Source organism: Annulohypoxylon maeteangense, assembly GCF_022496945.1.
Source record: "Annulohypoxylon maeteangense strain CBS 123835 unplaced genomic scaffold GGS22scaffold_1, whole genome shotgun sequence".
Taxonomy (NCBI): Eukaryota; Fungi; Ascomycota; class Sordariomycetes; order Xylariales; family Hypoxylaceae; genus Annulohypoxylon; species Annulohypoxylon maeteangense.
Genome location: NW_025953248.1, coordinates 2,099,208 through 2,116,996, shown reverse-complemented (window position 1 = coordinate 2,116,996; position 17,789 = coordinate 2,099,208). Strand labels below are relative to the sequence as shown.

Genomic DNA, 17,789 nt, shown 5'->3' with positions numbered 1-17,789 from the left:
TCCCTTACAACCAAGTACCTAGGTAGGTATATATGAGTTGGCCTTAAATCCTCGTCGAGCAGTTTGAATGCATTTTGAGTAAGGTTTGCCATGCTACAAACCGTATTTATTCTATTCACATAAATAACTTCATCAAACAGAATGCATTATGTTAAAGGTAACAATAGATTATCTTTACACCATCGAAGTGTCCTATATTCTAGGCAGGTATCCTTTCTCTGATTTAATTTGATATGCTATGCTCTTATGTACGCTCGGCAAATATACAAAACCAACAGCAAACCATTCATTCCTTTTTATCAAACGTCTCCTGGGCTAAAGAGAGATCACCACCCTCATCATAGACATCAGACTGAAAATCCACAGGAATAACGCCTAATTTTGCCGCTTCCTTGGCAGTGAAGGTACCATACACATCAACTTCATCATACTCGCCCATTCCCGCAACAGGAAATAGCTTGTTAAGGATAATGAAGATAATGGCGCTGATAAAGAAACCTGGGTGAAGGAATAATGTCAGAAAATACACGGTTAACTCTTGTCTCTAGGGTATATTCCACTTACCTATAAAGAATGCCATGTAATATATCTCATATAAGGCCCTTGGCGCATTTACGTCCCCTCTCACAGTAACGACAAGGCCACCAATGGTTGGTGCCCAACCACAGATCCAGGCAACAGGGGCTCGCCAATTGATACCATTCCAGTACCAATACGAGGAATTTTTAGTCGTGTATAAATGGCTTAGACGGATTTTGCCTCCACGCAGGAGGAAAAAGTCGGCTGCCATAATACCGATCAATGGCGACAAGAAGACCGAGAACGAGCTGAGAACCTGGATAAAGGTCACTGCCTTGTTCACAAGTTGCCAGGGCTGGACAACCCAGGCGGCAATAAATGTTATCATAGCTCCTCTCCGGATATTGATGTAATGAGGCCACAACCCAGCAAGATCGATACCGCCAGCTACAGCGTTGCCGCAAATATTCTCGAACATGCTAGTCAAGCAAAATCCAAAAGATAGAAAGAACACACCAGCTCGAGCTGCCGAAGATCCATCTCCGCTATTCATCATAGTCATTAGGAGGTCTGGTGGGTTCCAGTATATCTCACCATAGATCTTCTGGGCAGCGCTGGTTGTCACTAATCCAACGAGGCATACGAGAATACCGGTGATCCATCCTGATGTAATTGTTCCAATTATGTAAGCTCTAGAGTCTCGAGCATACCTCGAGAAATCAGAGCCGTTAGTGATACCCGCAGTGACGCCGCCAATCGTTTGATTAATGCCAGCCATTAAAAGCCATGAAATATTCCATAGCGAACCCTCAGGTACTGCTACGCCTGTGCTCATAAGGGGCCCCACACCTTTTGCGGTCGATAAAGCCCATATCATCATGGCGATCATACCGAGGGCACTGTAGACGGACGTGAATAAAAATGGAATCTTGAATTTCTCGGGTGGGATCCACAGGAGCGGTGTTGACAAGACCCAGAAGACGATGAAGCCGACGAATTCATCGCCAGTTGTAGGTAGACTTTCTGGCAGGAAATTGCGCATCTTGGCGTAGGACGGCCAGAGAGCTGTCATGCATACAGCAGCAAGTCGCCCACCGTTCCAACATTGGATGGCGTTCCAGATGAAGTTAAGTAGGATTCGTTGAAGCAAGGGGATGTAGCTTGCTCGCATGCCCCAGGTGAAGCGGTTCTGGATAGTGAAACCGATATGCCATCGCAAACCACACCAGGCAATTATAGTCGAGAAGGAAGCTATGAGGAATCGGCCAAGGATAATTATGAACATAGCCTGAGCGACCGATAACCCTTGTGCTATATAGAGTGATTAGGGGGAAGTAAAGGAGAATAGTCAATTGAGGGGACTTACTCAAGAAACTACTCGGAGTCTGCCAGTTTATGATATTCAAAGACGACAGAGTCCAAAACCCAAAGAAATGAAACCATCCTAATCACCTATATGGTAAATACACGTCGGATCTCACGTGGTACGGCAGTTGAGACTTACCCCATGTTCTTCGGCTTGGTGGCAATGGGACTAAGTCGCGATTACACCATTGATCGGTCTGCTCATGTTGAGCCTCGTCGCCGTGTAGACGGATCTTTTCCTTAACAGCCTCGAAACGAGACCTTAAGCCGACAGCCATGTGTACTTCAATCCATATATGGACATGATAGAAACCGAGTATAAAAATGAACGAAGCTGAAATGCGGCGTTGGTAGATATTATAGATGTAACGACCCGCACAAGCTGCAGCTCAGCTACGCAAGCTACAAGGTACGCAACATACCACGGAAAAGGATCAGAAGATCAGCCATTCAGAGTAATCCATGTTCGGTCGGCTAGGTCTTTCATGGCCAGAAGGCCGCGATCTAGAGATAACGGGTAAGACAGGATCGACATGGCTACGACCAATGCAGAGATTATGGAAGTGTTTAGTGAGTTGGCAAGGGGTTTAACAAGAAAAAGGAATAAATATCTACACCCCCACAGCAGCCACAGGTACCACACCTATCTTATCTGATCCGATGATAAGCCCGGGAAGGGGGATCTCCGCGTAATCAAGTGGGGTCCACTAGCTCTAGGTGCTTCATAGCAAGTCCACCGTCCACCTCCAAATCTTAATTTCCTTACCACTTATATAATCGTATGCCGTTTACTCGATGGGATAATTTAACTATCATTCCTTCTCCGAACTTGATAAAGAATCAGATACAAGTCGAACGAGATGTTCAGGTCAGATCTAAAAAGAGTAGGTACGAAGTAAAAAGAAAAAAAGAAGGAAAAAAAAAAGAAAGAATAGAATTCAAATTTCTATCAATTTGCAACGTTCCCGTCCTATTAAGTTTAAAAGTATCACAATCCTTTCAGACGCAATGCTAGCCGCATTGGACCTCCCAATCCCGCTCATCCCTCCATTAGAGGGTAGCGATAAATAATAGTCGCGGCCGAAGCCGGCTTCGGTACAAATATACTGATCAAGTAACCGGGGTAGCTTATTTGCTATTTCAACGAAACTCCGTCCGCGACTGGCCCTAGGTAGTGTACCTATACATGCGCAATACATGTACATAGATCTTGCAGGATCTGAGATCTCTGTCTTCTAGAATAAAATGGGATCTTCTATCACTTCGAGCAAAACATTGCGCATCGGCGTCGATGTCGGTGGCACCAATACTGATGGTGTCGTCCTCGACCCCTTGCGCGCCCTCGATCCCGATAAGGGCATCATCGCTTGGCACAAGGCGCCGACGACTACAAACCCGAGTCTTGGGATCAATGATGCTATCACCACCATGTTCAAGACCGCTGGTATCAGCCCGGAGCAAGTTGCTAGCGTCACCATCGGAACAACTCATTTCGTCAACGCCGTCATTGAGAGGGATGCGGCAAGACTGTCTAAAGTAGCCGTCCTGCGGCTCTGCGGCCCGTTCTCTAAGCACGCCCCCCCTTGCATCGACTGGCCGGACGACATGCGCGAACTCATTCTCGGCTATCATGCCCTCTTAAAGGGAGGCTTGGAGGTTGACGGCTATCTTATCTCCGATATCGACGAGAACGAGATTAAAGAGCAATGCGCCATCATTCGGGAAAAGGGAATCAAAAGCATAGTCATAAACGGAGTCTTCAGTCCTATCGACACCGTCGAGAAGCAAGAGGAACGCGCCGCCGCCATTGTCCGTGCTGAGATCCCCGATGCCGATATCGTCTGTTCCAAAGAAGTTGCCAATCTGGGCTTTCTAGAGCGGGAAAACGCTGCTATATTGAATGCTTCGATCCTTGCGTTTGCTCGTAAGACAATTCGTTCGTTCCAAGAGCCAGTTAAGCGTCTAGGTCTCAATTGTCCCGTATTCATCACGCAGAATGATGGTACTATTCTTTCCGGTGATATGGCGGCAAAGTTGCCTATCCGAACATTCTCTTCTGGCCCAACGAACAGTATGCGCGGCGCTGCCTTCCTCGTACAGAGCGAGCTAGAAGAAGCAATAATGGTAGTCGACATAGGTGGCACAACCACCGATGTAGGCTTATTGCTCGCGAACGGTTTCCCACGCCAGCAAGCTGCGTATAGCGACTTGGCGGGTGTTCGGATGAATTTTTCATGCCCGGACGTCAAGAGTATCGGCCTCGGTGGCGGTTCTATCGTCCGAGACGGCGAAACACTAACCGTAGGCCCTGATAGCGTTGGCTATAAAATCACCGAAGAAGCTTTAGTCTTCGGCGGCAAAGTACTTACCACCACTGATTGTACGGTACTAGCGGATAGTACAGTCGAGATAGGGAATAAGGAACTAGCGAAAGGCGCGTTAAATGACGAGGGAATCGCAAAATTCAAGGCTGTTGTCAAACATAAGATCGAAAAGATAATCGACACAATGAAGACATCGCCGGAGGATATCCCCGTACTTCTCGTGGGAGGCGGTGCCGTAATAGCCCCGGATGAATTAAAGGGGGCGAGCAAGGTCCTCAAACCAAAATGGTCGGGAGTCGCAAATGCCATCGGAGCTGCAATTGCGAGAGTCAGCGCTGTCGTAGATACAGTGAAATCTACCGAGTCTAGATCTACGCAACAAATCTTGGAGGACATCTGCCAAGATGCTATCGAGCGAGCTGTAGCGAATGGTGCATCGAGATCAACCGCAAAGGTTGTAGAAATGGATACTTTACCTTTACCAGTAATTTACCACTCTTTCCCTTACCGGAAAGAACATCATCTAATTGTAATTATAGTACATTGCTAACAAGTCACGATTCACCGTACGAGCCGCCGGAGATCTCGATTACTCACGCACAGATTTCGCAACCCTTCACTTCGACGAATCATCCACAGAGCCAGACGTCCAAATGGACGAATACGAAAAAGCCGCACGAAACTCCGAGAAAAAGACGAAGCAAGAACCAAAGGAAGATCTCGACATCGACAACTACAAGCCCACGGTAACGAACCGCGTCTGGTACATCAACGAGACAGACCTCGCATGGATCACAATCGGCTGCTACATCCTCGGGACCGGCGGCGGCGGCAGCCCCTATTCCACCATGATCCGGCTGCGAGGGATGCTGCGGAGAGGCGACGTAATCCGCGTCGTGAGCCCAGACGACCTACCCGACGACGCGGCCGTAGCAACCGGCGGCCACGCGGGCTCGCCGACAGTCGGGATAGAAAAGCTCGGCGGCGACGAAATGACCGAAGCGCAAGTCGAGCTATACAAGATCTGCGACAACTACCCCTCGCACATCATCGCGGTGGAGATCGGCGGCGGCAACGGTCTGCAGAGCATGATCATCGGCGCGAGCACGAACATGAATATGCCGGCTGTAGACGGCGATTGGATGGGTCGCGCATATCCGACTAAGTGGCAGACGACACCGGTGGTTTTCAATGAGCGGTCGCCGATTTGGTCGCCTGTTGCGATGACAGATGGAAATGGAAACGTTGTCATCGTGCCGAAATCTACTTCGGATCTTCAAGCTGAGCGTATACTCCGCGCGGCGCTGAGCCAGATGGGGTCGGGTGTCGGGTTCGCCGACCCGCCTGTGACAGGGGCGGAATGCAAGCGATGGGCTGTCGAACACACTATCTCGCAATCATGGAGAATCGGGCGAGCGGTCGCGAAGGCGCGCCAAGCTAATCGTATCGACAATGTCGCGGAGACTATCCTAGCTGAATGCGGAGGTCCTGAGGCTGGTAAGTTGTTATGGAAGGGCAAGATCGTAGGCGTGGAGCGCACTCTGCGCATGGGTCACGTCTACGGCGAGTGCATCATCGAGGGCGCGGACGTGGTCGACGACGATGCCGCCGCGGGAAGTAAGGATTCTTCCGGGTTCCAGGGTAAGATCAAGATCCCATTTAAGAACGAGAATATCGCAGCCATCAAGATCTCCCGGTCAATTGTAGATGGGCAGACGGTGGAGACGGAAGACGAGGTGTTGGGTCTTGTGCCTGACTTAATCACCGTAATCGACGCGCAGAATGGTGAAGCCATAGGCACTCCTGAGTACCGGTACGGGTTACTGGTCATTGTTCTTGGAATCACGGCTAGTGAGCGCTGGACTTCTGAGAGGGGTATTGAGCTTGGTGGCCCGAAGGCTTTCGGCATGGAGCATCTCACTTACAAGCCTCTGGGTAAATTCGTCAAGCCTGTGAGCGTTATTGATGAGTTTGATGTTAGTGCGTAGGGATATTCTAGGGATGGATCTATACATAAGGCGTCTACATACTTGACCTAGATACAGTATACACAAACTATACAAGAAACATACTTATTCTACCTGTGTATTATCTCAGAATTTCTAGTCGTTGTCGTTGGGTTGAAAAAGGTTAAATTCGAGACACCAATATGCAACCGTGACGAGATTTCTAGTGTCGCAAATGCTCACCCACTAACACCCAACAAACGTAGATAATATAATCTTTAATAATACCTATGTCTATCACATACGACCATAGGATTTAGAATACTCGGGATCCCGTCCGCTCTCCCATAGATAAGCTAAATACCGCCGCACTAGTAGTTGGGTCGGTGACGACCAGCGAATCCGTGGTGTTGTATGTTTATTCTTTTTCTCTTTTTTTCTTTTTATTTTATTTACTGGTATTAAATGAAAATGTGACATGTCGTGTAGAGTATCGTGGTTGTTGCGTCTCATCGCGGTTATTGGGGTAGATAGTGGAGGTTGCTACAGCAGCAGCAAGATGGCTGCTAATTTCACCTGTCGAAAACCTACCTAGGTCGACATCCAGGAGCGATGTACAGAGTATAGATGTATGTAATATTTCTATTAACTACCTAACTAACTAACCTCCTCCTCCCCCATCTCACCACACCCCTCATCCTCCAGCGGCGGCGGCGGCAACCTCGGGAACGCCAACCAAACCACCAACGTCGCCAAAATCTGCGCAAAAACCACGGCCTGAAAAACACGAATCCCCAACGTTTCCACCAGCGCCCCAAGCGCAAACGGGAACCCCGCGCCACCAACCTGTCCAACCAAAACGACGAACGAAACAGCGGCAACATGCAACTCCCTCGGCAACAACCGTGCTAGCACAAACACGCCGGACGGGAACAGCGGACCAAGACAGAACCCAAGCAGCGCCACCATAGCGGCCTCGAAAGCCGGGACGCGGATGCACGCGAACAGGGCTTCGAAGACAAGGGCCGCGAGGAGGTACACGATCGTCGCAGCGCGAACGCCGAGACGGTCGTTGGCAAGGGCGCCGAGGACGACGCGGCCGAGGGCCTGGCCGACCCAGAAGAGGGAGGAGGTGAGGCTGGCGAGGTAGGGCGAGGAGCGGGTGCCGCGGGTCATGAAGACGACGATCCAGCCGGATATAGCGTTTTCGGTGCCGACGCAGGCGAGGAAGTAGAGCGCGCAGATCCAGGTTGCGGGATGTTTGAAGATAGCGGTTTTAGAGGTGGGAGAAGGGGTGGTGTCTTGGGTGGTGTGGGAGGAGTGGTATGTTTCTGCGTCGTCGAGGCGGAAGGCGAGGAGGAGGGTTAGGGATTCGATTATGGAGGCGCCGAGCTGTGATCCTGCTGTTAGTAGCTATGCCTTAAAGAGCTATGTACTATCTTGGTAGACAGGTGTAAATGGGGATTCTTACAAGAACATAATACCAAGCATACCATGGCAGATGTCCAACCTCAAGCATAGTCCCAGCAAGAAACGGTCCCAAAGCCGCACCCGCCGAGTACGAGCCGTGCAAGAACCCCTGCACCACATTCGCGTTCTCCATGCCTCCGGCCCAAGCGCAAAACGAGCCGTCTAGGACGCCCGTCCCGAGAGAACCAACCGCCATCGCAACCAACAACACCGGGAACGGAGGATGCATCGCCGCAACCGCGGCCAGCACGATATGAAAAAGGGGCCCGACAGCAGCGACTCCCCTCCTCCCGAACCGCGAATGGATCGCGCCGTTGAGGTACGAAGTAACTACGTACCCAACAGGCCAAACGAGGAAGATAGCCGAGACCTTTAAATCGGTGAGATGATAATACGCTTCGAACCGGGGAACCATGACCCCGAGCGTCGAGACCAGCATGCCCAGCACGATAAACGAGAACATGGCTGCAGCGATCTGGGGGAGCGTGTTCGTTGACCGCCGGGTATCTACAGATCCTACCGCCGGCTTACCGGGATCGGACGTCCAGTGCCGTGTCTCGACGCCATTATGGGGCCGTGGCGGAGAGCGGCTTAAGGTCGAATCCTGTGGTAAATCTCTGGGGATAAGAGGTTCCCTTTCGTGGGCTGGCTCGTCTAAAGGCTCCATTCTAGCGACTCTTGTAAGGTGTAATTATGTGACCTTTTGCGGGAAGGCCGCCACATAGATGGTAGGGTGTGCCTATGAATGTACTTCGTGGAAACCTGTTTCAATTTGCTGGCAAGACGCATTGAGAGGGCGGGCGATGGCGGTGTCAATGCATAAGCTCATTGGCTGATGCAGAGTACACGCTGCAGTCAACCGAAATGAAATTTTATCGTACAACACGAAGCAGTCGGATGCTGCTGAACAAACAGACAAGTAAAGAAGGACCCGACAGTCCCAATCGACTCTCTAAATCAGTGCGGAATAAACCCTCCGGTGGCGTCGATCAGGTACATGGATGTAATGAAGGAACTGCTAGGTGCAAATAGACTTGAAATTTATCAGTTAATAGGTACCTATAGACCCTGCATTATTCCGCTAAATCTACAGTGGTAAGGTGCCTGCTACCATGTTTCAGCCTCCAACTAAGAACCCGCGGCGGATACAGGAGCTGAATGGACCATCAATTAAACTTCCAAGGTGATTCCCACATGTTCTTGCAAATTATAATGTAGTTTGATGGCAGCAAATTTAGCCTTGTGTCGACATATGACTGATCGAGCATTGGTAGAAGCACATATTTTTCAGATTTGTTCCTCTTCAACCCAGACTCGCCTCCTCTCTAGCAGCGCGTACGGCACTCTTGATTCGTGCCGCTTGCTGTTGCCATTCCACATACGCTTGGTTCCGACGATTAGACAAACACTTAGTCCGAAAGTTTTGTGTTTTTCGAGACAAGTCTCCGTATATTGTTGCAAGCTCCAAACACGTCTGCTCAGCCGTGACTGATGCTTGGTGCCATTCTCCTGATTGACGTTTGGCTAATCTCTCCGATATCTTCGCACCGTTACGTTTATACTCTTTAACGACTGCAATGATACTTTCATCCCGACTTCTTAAATGTTCAAGAAGGCTCTATTCTCTGATTAGTAGGCGTTATGAAAACTCTGTTTTGAGGGAAAGAGGAATTTTACCGTGGAGATAAAATGAAGAGTATCTACCACACCCCCAGAGGCCGCATCTACTGCCTCCTGCCATTTTGTCTCGTACTCGGGCTTCGGTGCCTGGTTACCCGGCTTACGTTCATGTCTCCTTGGAGATCGTTTATCGAGGAATTCCCTCGAGTTATCAGCTTCGGAAAGCGATGGCCTTGAGGCATCCCAGGGCATCACTGCAGATTTTGATTGCACCCATGACGGCTCTTTGACGACCTGATATTTTTCCTTTCCTGGTCTATATTCATCGACTTGGTTTGGGCCCCTCTCTTTCTGTTCTTGCGCAACTCTACGAGCGAAATCTAGGGATCTCGGATCCAATCTCGGGGCTTGAAGAGCAGTATCCTCTGGACATTTTGCTGGACGTTGGATACTTGAGCTGGGACTTAATACTTGGGGCATGGGCCGATAATTCTCTAATCGATCTAGGGGTTTCTGTCTCGTCAGTTTGGATGCCTGAGGAGTCACACGTCTAGCCGGCGGAGGAACGTCAGCTTTAAGGAGCCGAGGCTCGAAATCTGAGGTTATCTGTGAAGGATACACAGGCCAAGAAATATCATGGTTAGCGGAGATGTGGGGTCTTTCTGTAAGTTTGAGTCGTTCTTCGTAATTGATCGGCTGTTGAAGTTCATGTAGTGAATTCCGTTTGGATATTCCTACATCCACAACCTTCGGCTTCGAAGGGCTCAGAGGGCTCCCTGACTCGCTAACCATCGAACGTGTGTTGATTGCCACAGGTGTTGCATGACGTTGATGTTGGATTTTGGGCTCCGGATAAAGCTGGTGTTCCTTAGCTAGAACGCGGCCGTCCCGTGACTGATCAACGTATACATTCGTCTTACTCAGGCCCTTCTGCCTATCACCCATGTGGATTATTTGCTGGTCAAAACTAGTGCATGGAGACGGTAGGGACGCGTGCTTTCGCTTAGAAAGTCTGGTATCTATCGTGATCTCTTCTTCATCCATGATCCTGATCCGGTCATAGACCTCTTCAACCGGTGATTTCGGATGATCATCCACATAGTTATTGGCTTGGACTTTTCCCAATAAGCCACCTGTTGTGCTGGGTTGTACAGTACGGCTCGCGGCAACCTCTCTTTTGCTGTCAGAAATTTCACGTTCTAAAAGAGCTTTGGGGTTTACTTCTTTTGTTTGCTTTTTAGTCTCGCTCGAGATAAGTGCTGAGAACTGTGGCTGTTCCTCAGGGATTGGTTGCGCGTCAGCTTCTGGGGGGTTTAGGGGGACACGGTCTGGTGATATTCGAGTTATGTCCTTATTCGGCATGGAAACCTGGTTTGTGGTTGCAGCCTCTAGCACTGGTTCCACTGGTTCCTCTGTGATTCTTTGAAGAGCCCGTTTTTGTTTGATGTATGCGTTGTTTTCACTTTCAACAGGAGTCGAATTATTCACCGGGCTATCTGGTATGAAATCCATATCCTCATTAGAAAGCCCAATGTCTTGGTCCATTGGCTGCTTTGTTTCCGCTTGACCATTAAGTTGCTGGCCCCGAGTCTCGTGATCTTCCTTTTGAAAATATTCGCTATCGCCTAGGCGTTGAATGATTTTCTGTCCATCGGAAGTTTGTGCAGTGCTCTTCTTAAAATCTCCGTGTTTCAATTCTGACTGCACGGGGCTGCGCTTCGTCTTGGAATTGGCTCCTACAAGTACAGCAGGTGCTTTTTGTGGGACACGTTTCTTGGGTAATATTTTCGGCAATGGATTGCTGTCTTCTTTCTCAGATGACCCTAATACGTACCATGAATCATCGTCATCTATTTCATTATGTGAAGTTGAAGGCACACGACTTTGATCTTTCGAATTCTGCTTCTTGTCCGCAACTATACCAGAATTCGGCTCAAGCTTAGATTTAGTAGCGATAGACTGTGTAGCTTGTGCCGACTTGTCATCTTGTAGCTCGGCATAAAACGATTTTTTCGGGATTCTTGCTACTGGCTTCGCCTGTTTCTCGTTATGAGCCTGTTGAGAATTTGGAATGACTTTGATAGGTTGATTAGATTTCTTATTGACCGGCTTAGGGCGCTTCGATACTGTCTTCGCTACTATGTCTCGTTCCTGCAGTTGAGATTTCTGAGCTGCAACTTGTTTAAGTTTCTTGGTTGCCGTCGATGTGTTTTGTGTACCACTCCTGGTCACAGTTCGTGGTTTGTTGGCGGCTTTAGCACTCGTGGTTTTTCTTAGTGCTCTTTTCTTACGACGTTGAGGTGTCTCTTCCATATAAGAACTATCGGAATCTTCTTTCCCATCCTCAGGTATTTCAAAGTCACTATCATCCAAATCTGATCCCGCAGCGTTGGACTTCTCCTTAGGACGACGACTTTTAGGGTCTGGCTTTGTGTGTTCCATTATTTCAAGTCGTTCCGACCGAATTGATGAGATATGATCATCAATATCTGATTTTAAGGATACGTGAGAAGGAGAATCCGGGATCGTGATGAGCATATCCTCCGGGTTAGGCATGCCCATATCACGAGGGATAGGCTCAGTTTCTTGTTGCGCTGCTTGGGAGAAAAGACTGCCACCAATTTGGACCCCTGATGCAGTACGAGCGTTTTGTGACCTCTCGCTTTGTGTTAGTGGTGAGGATGAGCGCTCGTCCGGGTTAGAACTACTACATGTAATGGGATCATTCGGAAGTTCTGAGGGAGGGTTGCTCTGTGTCATTTCCCAACTGTCGTGAGACTTCTGTTTCCAGTGACAGGACATGTTCGCTATGGAACCTAGAGCTACATCTCATAGATTTCAAAGATGTTTATGCTCATACTCCAGATATATAATATGAGCGGATTCAGAATTGAAATCTCTCAAAGTCGCTTCGTTGAGTTAGAAAACTATGTGATCCTCAGGCCTAACCGCCATGCATGAAAAAAGATGGGTGATAAACTAGTACGGAGTCTAGAGCGTCTGGGCATGAATATGATTGATATAGTAAGTGATAATGAAGATCGATAATCAAGGATATGAGTATCCCAGCGAGTATAAGGGTGGGTTGATAGTAGAATTACTGCTGGGTTACCAACATGTTAAAAGGAAAGTTTGCGAAGGTAAATTTCAAAATTTGAAGAAGTAGATTGTGTAAAGTGTTGGACCGTAGTCAGACTAAGAAGGTGCAGTTCAACGGGTAGGGTGTGTCCTTGCGACTTCTTTCTTGAAACGTATACCTACTCCTCTAGCAACCTTCCTATACTCGCACCTTCCCTCAACTCTCCTATTAAGATTTGCAAGTACTTCAATAGCTTAACATAATACAATGTACCGACAGAAGGCCTCGAGATCGCATAGGAGAAAGTGTAAGTCCAGTCTCTGATAAACAACACTGAACAATCCAACAGGAAAAGCTCTCCTATTTTGAACAAATTGTATGATTTCCCTGGTCGCGCGGCTCCTAGACTACCTACCTACCTGTATGTAGGGGGGTAAACACTGCGCAGATAGTCAGATTCAAGATCAGCGTCCTTGAACTATACCAAAAAGCCAAACCGAAGTCAAAAACAGCATGCTGCAACGTGTCGTATCACTGATACTATAAAATGTCATCACAAGGTTCTTCATTAATGCATCAAAAGCCGGCAGTGTGCCGGTCGGTCTCTAAGGCCGCAGCAGACTTAATTCAAGTCATGCTAGTAATATGACGAAGTCACTCGCCAGAGTTCAGTAGGTACAAGTCCATGAATCGTTTTGTCCCAGAGTCCGCCTGAATCAATGCAACCAGCCAACGCCATGTTATCCTTCGTTTCGCCCAATCTCAAATTTGGAGATTTATCGGACGATACCGTCGAAGCGCTGCTTGAACCATTTGACGGTCTCGTTGCGGTCGATGCGGTGGCCGGCACCGATTCTGCTCTTGCATCGTCGGCGGCGAGTGACGCGCTCACCGGGACGAGTCATGCAGCAGTAGAAGTCCATGCCGTAGATACCAATGGCGGGGTCGTACTTGATACCGAGATCGATGTGCTCGCTAATACCGAAGCCAAAGTTACCGGTCTCGCTGAAGTTGCGCTTGCGGAGTTCGTATTCCTTGACCTTGAGGCCACGCTCGAGGATTTCTTCGGCCTTGGGGCCACGGACAGTAACGTGGACAGCGATCTTTTCGTTACGTCGGATACCGAAGGTTCGGACGGTGTAGCGAGCCTTGCCTAAGAACATGGTGATTAGGAACAATTGAAATCTTAGGTTTCGAATTGATAATACAACTTACTGTAGACAGGAGTCTGACCGCTCAACTGCTCCAGGACCTTGGCGGCACGGGTCAATCTATCACCAGATTCACCGACGGAGATGTTAAGGACGAGCTTTTGGATGCGAAGCTCTCGCATGGGGTTCTGGGCCTTGTCGGACTGATTACAAGCATTATTAGTATTAGACGTAAGGAAGTAATTGCGATTATTTAAACGTACCATGGTGGCTGATTTATGGTTAGTAACGATCGCAAACGTGGACTTGAAGGACGTTGTTGCTTATCGCAAAAATTGGGAATTGCGAGGTTGAGAATAGAAAGTTCAATTCTAAATTTCGCGTGGTTAAAGGGTTTCTTTGCCCTATTGCAAAGTGTGGGGGAGAATTGTGGCTAATGCAAGCATACAGTGTGGCAGTTGAGAGATAAAAAGTTGGTGTGGATCCAAATTCTCGATTAGGTGTGACCTTACCCATCCTGGACTAGCCTCTAGATGCTGCATGTACCTAGGTATTTTTCAATGGAGCTTCGTCTTTCAGCCTTGATATTTCTGCCTCGTCCAACTTTTGCTAATTGAGCTCCGCCTATCTACCATATCAAAGCTTGGACTCTAACCTTTCACACCGTGAACGTCGAGACAGAGTCCTCGCCGAAGTCATTTCGACTTCAAAAAACACAAAGAAACAATTTTTGTAACCATATAACAGGCTCTTCTGGAGCTAGTCATCGCAAAGATGTCGAACAAGCAAGGAAAAATGGTATGTCGCCTCCCTTCACCGATTTATAGCTTCGACGTTGACGTTACAGGCTGACTAAACCGATTTTCTCTAGGCCGGTTACGTATGTTTCCCCTCGATCGCGTCTTTCTATCGCGGCGCGCCCGTTATAGACAGTGTATTGGCGCCTACTAACACCTTACTTTTAGATCAACTACCGAATGAGAGTCACGTTGATGGACGGCCGTCAAATGACAGGTCAAATGCTAGCTTTCGATAAGGTAACTATTACTCGATCGGAACTCGCTCAAATGCATTGGCTGATTTTCTTATAGCATATGAATCTCGTTCTTGCCGACACGGAAGAGTTTCGACGCGTAAAGCGAAAGCAGGCAAAGCCCACCGCGCCGGGCGCATCTAGCTCATCCGCAACCCAGACGATCGAGACGGAAGAAAAGCGTACTTTGGGCTTGACGATTCTCCGTGGTGCTCACATCGTATCTCTCTCTGTCGAATCTGCACCTCCCGCCGATCCTAGCACGCGACTTGGCAAGAGTACTCCGAGCGGTCTACCTACTGGTTTAACTTCTGGTCCTGGTGTCTCTCGTCCCGCGGGGCGTGGTGCAGCCCCAACATCTCTTGCTGTAAGTAACAGTACTGGGCAAATATAGCTTGGGTGATGTTCAGAACTAATATTCATTAGGGTCCGGCTGCTGGTGTTGGAGGCAGTGCTCCTCCCCCTTTCCCCCAGTTTGGTGGTGCCCCTGGATTTGGTCCTGGCAGAGGCGGTCGTGAGTATCTCCCAAATCATTACATATCAATAAACTTTGCATACTAACCTACGTCAGCTCCTGCACCTGGATTCCCGCCTGGTGGATTCGCTCCCCCAGGGTTCCCCCAGAACACTCAATTCCCACCACCTGGCTTTAATCCTGCTGGCGGCGCTCCCCCGGGATTCAACCCTCCACCTCGAAGATAGTAGCAGATTGGAAATTGAGTTCAGAGAATGGAAGAAAGTCGTACCGAGTAATGACCAGGAATACCATTGGCGTTAAAGGGTAGTAGCTGAAAACTACGGGTAGCACCAAATAATGGTGAAAATCGCATTCTGTACTCTACGATTGATCGGAAGGGTCGCAAATACAGCACCACATGAGTCCCGAAAGCATTAAAGGCTACCATACTAAGTAATTTGTCTCCTACATAAAGTACTAGGTACCGTGTAGATGCAATTGATGATAAAGTGTCGTCGGGATTACCTTGATAATGTACTAAAATGTCTACTGGAATAAAGTAAATAAGCGGGACCCAGCTGACTACAGCTGGGTAATGGTTGGTTGTTATTTCCCAATATCCAGGGGGTTACAGCAGGTTACAGGTGCGGTGTTGCTTATGACGCTTATCGGATCTATCCAACCAGCCAACAAATTGCGACCCGCCAAACTGGCAAACTGCCCCAAATTGCCCCATTGGAAATTTTCCCACAGTATCCGAATCGGACACCCGACCTTTTTTCAAGGATCCCTTCACCGGCGCGCAACTTTTAACGACAACGTTATTTGCTTTGCAAACCTTCCTACCTTTCCGTCGTTGTTTGATATCCCGGTGACAGATCAAGATGGCAGCCTTTTTCAAAGCAGTAAACGCCAAGATTAGGTCGAACCCGACCGTGAGCTACTTCTGCTCTACACGTAAGTGACTCCCAATATCCCTTCCGGACTTTACCCAGTAATGTCCGATGCCATTCACGATGGAACGAAATCGTTGTCGCTACATAGCATAATGGTTTCTCTGGGCAGCGCATGACATTGGGTCATCTGCGAATGGCTCGAAGGTTCTTTTCGAGGCCTCGTGTAGCGGTATCCTGAACTTCTGCGTCGCTCTCTTCTGATGCAATATGGGAGTATGAGGACATTGCTTACCCGATGCGCCATCACCAACATGTTGGGAACTGACTGCTGACATAGCTGATTGACAGATTTTTGGGGGCCTGCGTCGAACTTCGGTATTCCAGTTGCAGCAGTTATGGACGCACAGAAATCACCTGAACTGTAAGTTGCCCACTTACTTTTATCATCTTGTTGTGCAAATTGGGCAAGTAGGACGACAAAGCATTGTCTTCCACTCCCAGTCTCTTCATGTCTTAGACAAGTTCGAAAGCTGAACATCTTTCCAATTGTAGGATTTCCGGCCAAATGACTCTCGCCCTCACAATTTACTCGGCAACCTTCATGCGATACGCCCTCGCCATAACACCCAGGAACTACCTCCTTTTCCTATGCCACTTCATCAACGAGGGCTCGCAAATAACACAAGGGTACCGATATCTTCAATGGCATCATTGGGGCGGAAAAGAGAAGGCCGGCGTCAGCGGTGCTGTTGAAGAAGCAAAAGAGAAGGCCGCTGCAGCCAGCGATAAGATCAAAGAGGCAATCTCGAAATAGAGTTCTCCAAAATATGGAACATTCTTGGCGTCAATCATATATTTTGTGGAATCTGTTACCGGCGATGTTATGCATTCGACTAGAGGGGTCGCACATATGCGTTTAGAGTGATCTCAACTCTTCAACAGAGGGGCTGAGGGGAGGGTTTGGATGGAATCATGCGTAAATGAGTGAAGGAGTGTCATGACTTTGTACTTCTAGTGCATCAAAAGGGCCATAAAGTCATTTCTGTGGTAATCGCCTTAAACTAGAATTAGAATTAGCAATGAGGTTCTGATTCTAATCACTCCAGCTCTTTGGTGACACTCATACATGGAAGAAACGTCTGGTAACGAGGTACGTTAGTGAATTTCTCTAAACCGGGGAACTCATCCGCAATGCAATGGTAGCGATCTCGATGTCTTACGTGTTGTTGTTATCGTCGTTATCGTTGCTATCAATCGTAATAAAGTGACGAGTTGTTCGTCTTGTTCAGTTATACAAAAAGAATGAATAGCGGGGATGAGTAAAACATAAGTATGACAAGCCAAGATGTTCGAAGTCATCGACACGGCCGCTACCAAACCTGGCGGTGTCTATATTTATCTGTTTCTCCTATCATGTCCACTCAAGGAGCTAGACCCATCAAGATGAAGCCGAAGGAGTCTCTAGGACAAACGAAAGGTCCAAATGGTGTTCAAAGCTCATTTCCAATTATGGAAAGTATAGCAATGAAATACTTTATGCCTGGAATTAGGGTAGTATCGCCGATAAGTGCATTGAATCAACAAACTCTCGAGCTTATTGAGTGAACAGGCTTCACATGGCGAATTAGGGGCTTCAAACAGACCATGCCGTCTGACCTGGACCAGACCTATCGACGTAACGGAAACCCCCACGCTTAAAACAGAGAAATCCCTAGTTCATGGCAGTTGGTCACATGCCCTCCCTGACGACGCGTCTCGTATATCCTAGCTTTGAGGGTCCCATGTACACTTTCGTATAGCCGCCCCCCTCGGAGACCTCAAGGTTTGGGAAGTGCTTTAGTCCTCGACACCATTACTTCAAGCCGGTGTGCTAATCTCCGCACGCAGCGAGAGGGATTCGATGTACATACGAACCAGAATGAACCTTGA

General features: G+C 48.4%; 7 protein-coding genes across 7 annotated transcripts; 3 read left to right on the top strand and 4 right to left on the bottom strand.

The window, feature by feature from the left end:
* Positions 1–144: 144 nt before the first annotated feature.
* Positions 145–2,473, bottom strand: GGS22DRAFT_149993 (NCS1 nucleoside transporter family protein-like protein). The gene is made up of 4 exons (XM_047959241.1): positions 2,024–2,473; positions 1,886–1,963; positions 565–1,830; positions 145–498 (listed from the first exon to the last, which is right to left on the bottom strand). Exons 1-4 carry the CDS (start codon positions 2,160–2,162, stop codon positions 287–289), a joined length of 1,695 nt encoding a protein of 564 aa, XP_047823932.1. The 5' UTR covers positions 2,163–2,473; the 3' UTR covers positions 145–286.
* Positions 2,474–3,456: 983 nt separating this feature from the next.
* On the top strand, positions 3,457–6,276 carry GGS22DRAFT_149991 (DUF917-domain-containing protein). The gene is made up of 2 exons (XM_047959240.1): positions 3,457–4,692; positions 4,748–6,276. Exons 1-2 carry the CDS (start codon positions 3,490–3,492, stop codon positions 6,194–6,196), a joined length of 2,652 nt encoding a protein of 883 aa, XP_047823931.1. The 5' UTR covers positions 3,457–3,489; the 3' UTR covers positions 6,197–6,276.
* Positions 6,277–6,572: 296 nt separating this feature from the next.
* GGS22DRAFT_194304 (MFS general substrate transporter) lies at positions 6,573–8,597 on the bottom strand (the record flags this gene model as incomplete). Its single annotated transcript, XM_047965481.1, has 3 exons — positions 7,626–8,597; positions 6,841–7,546; positions 6,573–6,577 (listed from the first exon to the last, which is right to left on the bottom strand). The coding sequence occupies exons 1-3, from the start codon at positions 8,289–8,291 to the stop codon at positions 6,573–6,575; spliced, it is 1,377 nt and encodes a 458-aa protein (XP_047823930.1). The 5' UTR covers positions 8,292–8,597.
* A 191-nt stretch (positions 8,598–8,788) lies between these two features.
* GGS22DRAFT_149986 (uncharacterized protein) lies at positions 8,789–10,757 on the bottom strand (the record flags this gene model as incomplete). The annotated part of the gene is made up of 1 exon (XM_047959239.1): positions 8,789–10,757. A coding segment is annotated over one exon (1,504 nt), but the record flags the coding sequence as incomplete, so codon positions are not given.
* A 2,342-nt stretch (positions 10,758–13,099) lies between these two features.
* GGS22DRAFT_177141 (ribosomal protein L5 domain-containing protein) lies at positions 13,100–13,740 on the bottom strand (the record flags this gene model as incomplete). The annotated part of the gene is made up of 3 exons (XM_047963490.1): positions 13,100–13,476; positions 13,539–13,677; positions 13,738–13,740. 3 exons carry the CDS (start codon positions 13,738–13,740, stop codon positions 13,100–13,102), a joined length of 519 nt encoding a protein of 172 aa, XP_047823928.1.
* Positions 13,741–14,082: 342 nt separating this feature from the next.
* On the top strand, positions 14,083–15,498 carry GGS22DRAFT_8350 (Sm-like ribonucleoprotein). Its single transcript, XM_047968228.1, has 6 exons — positions 14,083–14,272; positions 14,346–14,354; positions 14,440–14,511; positions 14,566–14,874; positions 14,934–15,021; positions 15,079–15,498. The coding sequence occupies exons 1-6, from the start codon at positions 14,249–14,251 to the stop codon at positions 15,207–15,209; spliced, it is 633 nt and encodes a 210-aa protein (XP_047823927.1). The 5' UTR covers positions 14,083–14,248; the 3' UTR covers positions 15,210–15,498.
* Position 15,499: 1 nt separating this feature from the next.
* On the top strand, positions 15,500–17,052 carry GGS22DRAFT_8322 (UPF0041-domain-containing protein). Its single transcript, XM_047968222.1, has 3 exons — positions 15,500–15,921; positions 16,209–16,281; positions 16,413–17,052. The coding sequence occupies exons 1-3, from the start codon at positions 15,849–15,851 to the stop codon at positions 16,672–16,674; spliced, it is 408 nt and encodes a 135-aa protein (XP_047823926.1). The 5' UTR covers positions 15,500–15,848; the 3' UTR covers positions 16,675–17,052.
* The last annotated feature ends 737 nt before the right edge of the window (positions 17,053–17,789 follow it).